Source organism: Egretta garzetta, unplaced genomic scaffold (assembly GCF_000687185.1).
Source record: "Egretta garzetta isolate BGI_Z169 unplaced genomic scaffold, ASM68718v1 scaffold641, whole genome shotgun sequence".
In the NCBI taxonomy this organism is placed as follows: domain Eukaryota; kingdom Metazoa; phylum Chordata; class Aves; order Pelecaniformes; family Ardeidae; genus Egretta; species Egretta garzetta.
The window spans coordinates 66,283-73,209 of record NW_009258758.1 but is presented as its reverse complement, the minus strand read 5'-3'; the positions used below and the strand labels follow the sequence as shown (position 1 = coordinate 73,209).

General features: G+C 38.1%; 1 protein-coding gene across 1 annotated transcript in view; it reads left to right on the top strand.

The window, feature by feature from the left end:
* The window catches only part of CUBN (cubilin), a 152,983-nt gene that overhangs the window by 90,249 nt on the left and 55,807 nt on the right, over positions 1-6,927 (top strand). The window contains exons 37-41 of the mRNA XM_009649272.2: positions 1,465-1,670; positions 2,921-3,102; positions 4,659-4,848; positions 5,914-6,111; positions 6,446-6,592. Coding sequence (XP_009647567.1) covers positions 1,465-1,670; positions 2,921-3,102; positions 4,659-4,848; positions 5,914-6,111; positions 6,446-6,592 — 923 coding nt within the window. The remainder of the gene's footprint in view (positions 1-1,464; positions 1,671-2,920; positions 3,103-4,658; positions 4,849-5,913; positions 6,112-6,445; positions 6,593-6,927) is intronic.

The window sequence follows — 6,927 nt, the reverse complement described above, 5'->3', positions numbered from 1 at the left end:
CAGCAGGAAAAGAAAAGTAATTCTGAAACCTTCATTTACAGTTAATCAGGACAAAAGGAAAATTTGCCCAGGAACATGGTGACTGCATAAGGTGCGATTTGTTAGGCATATACTGATTCACTAACTCAATAAGAGGACATTCTATTCCTCCTCACTGAAGCAGAGAAAAAGAACTACAGCCTGAAAACGTTTTCCAAAATATTTGCTACAAAATAATGAATAACAACTTTTCAGAACCAAACCAGAAACCTGCTGTGAAGCAGAAACAGTGGAACATACATATTCAGTTATATAAAGTGACACTGAGTAGGTCTAAACTTTTTTTCTTCAGGCAAGCTGAAAATAGTGGAAAACATGGAGTAATTGGGTTAGAAAGCAGTATTTATTTTATTTAATTTAATATTAGGGGTTTATAAAGTTTTGTTGGCATGAGGCATTCGTTTTCTTCAGCTCAGTCTGAGCAGAAATGCCTGTCTTGCAATTTGAGGGTTAGCTTTAAATTAGTCTGAGGTATATCCAGATGAGAGGTTGGAAGCATTTCACAGCATGTGTCCAATGAATACATGTGGCTATATTCATGACTGAAGGGGAGGAGTTGTTACCAGAAAATCAGAAAGCATAAATATTTGGGGCATTGGTCGTAAGAGGTACTCTCTGGAATCTTTACTATATATTCATAGTCTGTTTCTGAAAAGTGTATTGGATTGGATCAAAGCACTTCACTTAGATTAACATAATGATTTGTAGAGTATACGTAGCATTCATCTTGGTGCAATAATTTAGAATTTATAATTTGATTACTAAATCCCATTCCTTTTCTAAGGTAAAAATTGGTTTAGAAGAGTTCATAGCAATCATTATTATTATTTTGTGCTCCCAAGTATGTGAAACTCAGAGAGGCCAGAGAAGCAGTAACATTTTCTAATTCTGGAGAAACTGCTAAGGGATTTCTAAGCTCTGAGGTGTTAACTACAAATTAATCTAGGCCTCTGGAAATTGTTATATCACTAGAGAGTGTACTGAAGTAATATACATATGAAGGGGCTGCAAACTGATTTGTAAGGCTAAAAGTATTCTCTGCACCCAATAGATGTGCACCCAGTAAACAGTCTGACCTGGCCTTATATTAAAAATTTGATTTATAGATCAGGGGCTTTCCATGTTTCATGGCTGTTGTTGGAGAACCAGCAAATACTACAAGGGTTTGAGAACTCAAATTAAAAATTATAACTTTGCAAACTGAAGCTCTGTCATAAAATAAGGGGCCAGAAAGGAGAGAGCCCTGTATCAGTAGCACTGCCAGGTAATGAGCAATGACTTCTGGGTTCTGGAAGGTTTTGTTGCTGCCCTCTACTGTTACAGTAGGATACCAGCTACAGGGGGATTTGTGGCCTGGCAGGGCAAACTCGGAGGGTATGCGTCGGCCATATGCCTGCTAATGCTCTTCTGCTGCTATCAAAACAGAGCATTTCACATGGAAGATAGTGGCGGCTGCACCAAAGATTACCTGGAGATTCGTGAAGGGAATGATACAGGCACACTGGCAGGACGATTCTGCGGGAGCTCCTTGCCTTCAAATTATACATCTACTCTTGGACATGTCCTGTGGGTCAAATTTGTCTCAGACAACTCAAGCACTGGTGTTGGCTTCAGAGCCACATTCTCTCACTGTAAGTAAATGATACTTAATTGAAAACTGTTGTTCTTTCATAACACTTCCAAAGTGATTCAAAGAAGCGAATGTTTGGCCTTGTAAAGTCCATTAAAAAATACTTGTTGATTCACAGCAAGGCTGTGAATCCATTTAAAAAATATTTTGTAAAATATCTGCTGAATATAAAGGGATGCTCTAAAACATGTCAGAACAAAACTCATGTGTATGTAAAAATCAGAAGGATTAGACATTAAATTCTATCTTTCTAAATTGTCATAACAGACAGTATTTTTTCAAATTGATCATACACTTCCAGAAGCAAAAGACTTAATGGATGACAGAAAATAAAGTGTTCTCTATTTCATTGACTGGTTTCTAACAGTTTATCACCTGTTTTTCAGGTTCTTCCTTCAGCAGTATTGAGCTATGAAGATACAAATAAAAGCTATATACTAAAAACTTCTATGGCAACCCAAGTTTACCAGTAGCCTGTTTAGTTAAAAAAATATGACCATATGTCTTTGCTACCTGAGAGTGAGCAATGGTATTTAATGTTTATGTTGCCATTTATTAGGCAACTGACAAATTAAGAAAAAAACATTTCTTTCCCAGCTTTCCAGTTTGCTTTTTGAGTATGACAGCTCCCATCTTCCATTTTGGATCTAGATGCCATCAACCAGGGAGCAGAACTAGAAGAAAAGGAAATTACGCCAGCTTATAGATCCAGAACTGCAAGGGAGCATTGCAAACATCAGTCCAACTTCCTGCATGAACAAACTGCTGAAGCTAAACATCCACAGCCATTCTGATTATGCAGGCTAAACTTCTAATAATTTTCCTTACTTTGAGACTTTTACTACTAATTTTCAAGAGGAATTATCAATAGGTCAGAGCTCAGTCAAATTAGAACCATTTTTCACCAGAACACACACAGGCATTTAAAAAAAAACCCCACCATTTTATTACTTAATACTTCTTGGGAAGAAAATAATATGAAGTAGGCAGAATCAGGCAGGAATTTAGATGTGCCATCTTCCCACCTCTCCTACATGTAGAGCCACACGGCTGGAATGGGTAATTTCCTTTAGATAAGGGCACGCTGCATCCCTCACAACAAGAAAATAATTAGATGTGCATCCTAGAACTGCCTAAGACACAAGTCTATGCCTCACAGCCGAAATGAAAGCTATATTCTAGGCTGGCCCCCAATGCTTCTTTTAGTCTATATGAATTAGAGGCATTAGTTATCTCTTTCTTGTTTTTCAGTGTATGGAAATGACATTGTGGGAAACAGAGGACAAATAGCTTCACCACAGTGGCCCAGAAGTTACCCTCATAATTCCAATTACCAGTGGCGGATAAGCGTTAATGCTTCACAAGTCATCCGTGGCCGTATCCTGCAGATGGATATCGAAAATCATCACAGATGCCATTACGACAAGCTAAAGGTGATTTCATTGTGTGAAGTTATTTTATTTCAATTAACTTTGATAAAAATGATAAATAGAGAAACCTACAAGAGGAATGGGAAGAATTTCCAAGGATCTAATATGGCTTATTGTTTTTGCTATGTTGTCTTTTCAATAATTATTAGCTATAGGAAGGGTTATGTACTCTTTGACTCCCTTGCAGATATTTCCAAGCTGTACGTTTGAAACTTACTAAAAATAAGTCCACAGTTGTTCGATCCTGAATTTTCAAACCTAAGAATTTCAGGTCAGATACCAGATTGAACTTTGCTCTGTGCTGGTTCAGTTGAGGACAACAGTGACAGTAACGTCTCAGTGCCTCTAAAAATAAGGTTATTTTAAAATCCTACAAGGAACAATCCTTTACTTGCACCTTCTTTGCTCTCTGGATCAATAATTTGCTGTTGGTAATAGGAAGGTAACCCTTTGTTCCTGTTTCATCTTTTTTCTGCACCCTCCTGTAATACAGTCTAGCCTTTTTACCACGCTATAAAATGCAGCATGCATGGTGCTAAGCAAAATGGAGCAATAGAGGCAACAACTTCTTTCTGAACTTAGCTAAACATAACTACTTAGTTAAATAAGGTAAATCTCTTCGTGACTGTTGTTTTTTTTTTTAACCAGCTGATTCAATAATTATCCTTTTTTTTCATCTTTGGGAAAAAAAATTAATACTAGTTCAATATATTCAGTATATTAAATTCATTATTAATTCACTGATACCTGAATTTAATATTAGTTCAAAAAGGAAATACAACTTTTTCCTTCATCTCATGTCAAATTTTAACGGCATCTTCTTTCATCTAACTCAGTTTGCCTTTCTTTGTCTGTCCCTCTGAAAGCAAAATGAGTTTCTTAAATCAGCTAGACATTCAGTGGGTCTGAATCAGCCTGACCTTTCACTTGACTCAAGGATCAGATCTTCAATGTAATGCTAATGTTTTTTTAATGTTTCCTAGCTTTCTCTACTGGACTTTTTTTACTGGAGGGAAGAGGACAAGAATACAAATAGGTCTGAAAGGTGGCAAAAGAGAAGCATCTTTTAACCAGCCAAGATTTTGGCTTATAAACACATGAAATGAAAAAAAATATTATTGCATATTTATTTGATAGGATTCAAAATATACGTGTTCCTCAGGGGAAAAGGGGGGGAAAAAGAAAAAAACAATGCCTTTTTTTCCCCGCGGATCGTGTTGGTTTGTTCCTCAGCAAGGAACAAGATTGTATGAGTTGACTTCTTTAATGTGGGAGGCCAGACCATGTCCCCAAAGACCAGCCCTGTGATGGGGAATGAGCTGAAATTGATGGCTTCCATTCAGATCCTTCTTCTGTGAAAGCTTCACAATTAACAGTATATAATGGAAAGGGAGATTTTGTTCTGTTTTTTGTAGAAGACATTTCTCTCTATCTGGGATTTGCTGAAAGATCCCTCACTCATTTAAAGAGGGTAATTTTCTCCTTGGAAACTTGCTGAGTGTGGGGCGAATGAAAATCTGCCTGTGTGAGGAACAGCACCATTCTCCTTCTCTCTGCAGGTTTATGATGGACCCACCATTCATTCTCGTCCTATTGCAACATACTGTGGTGCAGACCTTGCTTCTTTTGCATCCTCTGGCAGTTCGATGACAATCCAGTTTCAATCAGATTCATCTGTGACTGGAAAAGGCTTTCTTTTGGAGTGGTATGCAGTGGACGCTTCTGCTGTTACACACACCATTGCTAGAGGTGGGTTTTCAGTGGGTTGCATGGTTAAAAGTGATATAGCCAGTGATATAGTAAGCTTTGCCTAAAAAACTCCAAGCCACCTTCACCACAAGAGAAATCCCTGGCTATTAATGGAGCGAAATCTTTCACTGATATTTTAATTAAGCATTTTAATAGGTTTTTTAACTGATTTCTAGGGACTCTCAGATATACTGTTTTACAGTGTTTTAAAAATAAGCATGTTGATAGAGGGTCATTTTTCTTTACACAGGTATTTCAGGAAAGCTAAATATTTTATATGCTTTCATGAAAAAATATCCCTTCTGAACTAACATTCTTAAATCACTGGCCATTGTGATATGAAACCTTTCACTATAATGCATCTCATATTCCTAAATAAAGAGAAAATGCTCAGTATGATCATGTACCCCTGAAAAATAGCTCCTGGAAGGAGAGGGAATATGCTTCTTGTACCACTGATTTTCTCTGAGCAAGTTCAACAAGAGAAAGTTAAGACTAACTAGGACATAGTGCAATGTCTTCTTTCTAAATCTGAGGGCAGATTTCTGGGGACAGAAGGACTAAGTATCCCTGGGGCTCTGCAGGATAGTAGGAGTATGTAATGGGTTTATGTGCTAGGAGAGCACTGAGCCACTAGATATCCCAGCAAAGACTCCACCTTGATCTGAACTTAGAGCAGAGACATTAGGAGTGAAGAAAGAAAAATACTTTGATTTCAAGAGGGTCTAAATTGTTTAGATAATATTGGTTCTGCATGTACTGTTCCTTTCTGATGTGCGACCTGTGTTGAACCATGGTAGATGCTCTTAGGTCTTTTGCTAGATATTCTCATGGTAAAATAGATCACATCATTGCTGCACCAGGTAGCACAGGACCATCCTTATAGGGTTTTATATTCCCAGTCCAAATGGAAGCAATGCTTGAAGAAATGCATTCCTGTGACTACACAGACCATCACAGTGCCCCAGTTGTGCTTAATTATAGGACTGTCATCTTAAATTATACCAGGGGAGTGTTCAGTTTAAAAAGAGGGTGCTTTCATTTTTGTCTTCTTGTATGTGACAGGTGCATGTGGAGGGACTGTAACAACTGAAGAAACACCTTCATTCCTCTTCTCACCGGGCTGGCCCATGAATTACAGAAATTTTGCTGACTGTATGTGGCTTATCAGAGCTCCTGGATCCACTGTGGAGTTCAGTGTCCTGGCCCTAGACATAGAATCTCACAGCTCATGCAACTATGACAAACTTATTATCCAAGACGGTGAGTAGCCAGTCTTGCCCTAACCTGACAGCATGCAATAGATACCCGAGGTCCTGGTACCTGGAATTCTCACATCCATTGAGTTTAAGCAATCTAGATAGCAATTGGAATGTGCTCTAAATCAGTATTCTTCCTCTGTGCTGAGACATTCTGCTAGTTAAAATAAAACTAGCAAAGTTTGGCAAAATATTTGGTGGTCAATACGAATATTTCTCATTCTGTAAGGGGTCAAAGATCTTGAAAAGCACCTGCCTGAAAGTGTGAACCACAGCAACCAACAGGCAGATGTGAACTGATTTGGTTTTAATGCTAACATTTCTTCTTTTCATCTCAGGAGACACTAGTCTTTCTCCAGTACTGGCTACTCTGTGTGGACGAGAACCTCCTGGACCAATAAGATCAACTGGAGAGGCAATGTTCATCCACTTCATGTCAGATGCAAGTGTCACTGGAGCTGGGTTTAATGCCTCTTATCACAAAAGTAAGACTTGTTTCTCTTCTTCTCTGGATAAATATCTGCCTTGCTGCTAACAATGGGCTAAGGAAAGAAACGACTCTGGCATTTTTAACAGCTGTCTACAGTCTATCTAATTAATCACACAGGCCAATTACTTACATTTCATGAATATGCATGCCTCTGCAAAGGTAAAATTTGCTATTTTCCCAGCAATATAATACAACAAAGCATGATTCAAACAGACCAGTCACTCTTCAGAAATAAGAAAAGTGTATTCCTAAGTCTGTAACAGCTCAGCTGAAGGGTGAAAGAATGCCCAACTGAGAGAGGAAAATAAATGACACAAAGCATAGACACAA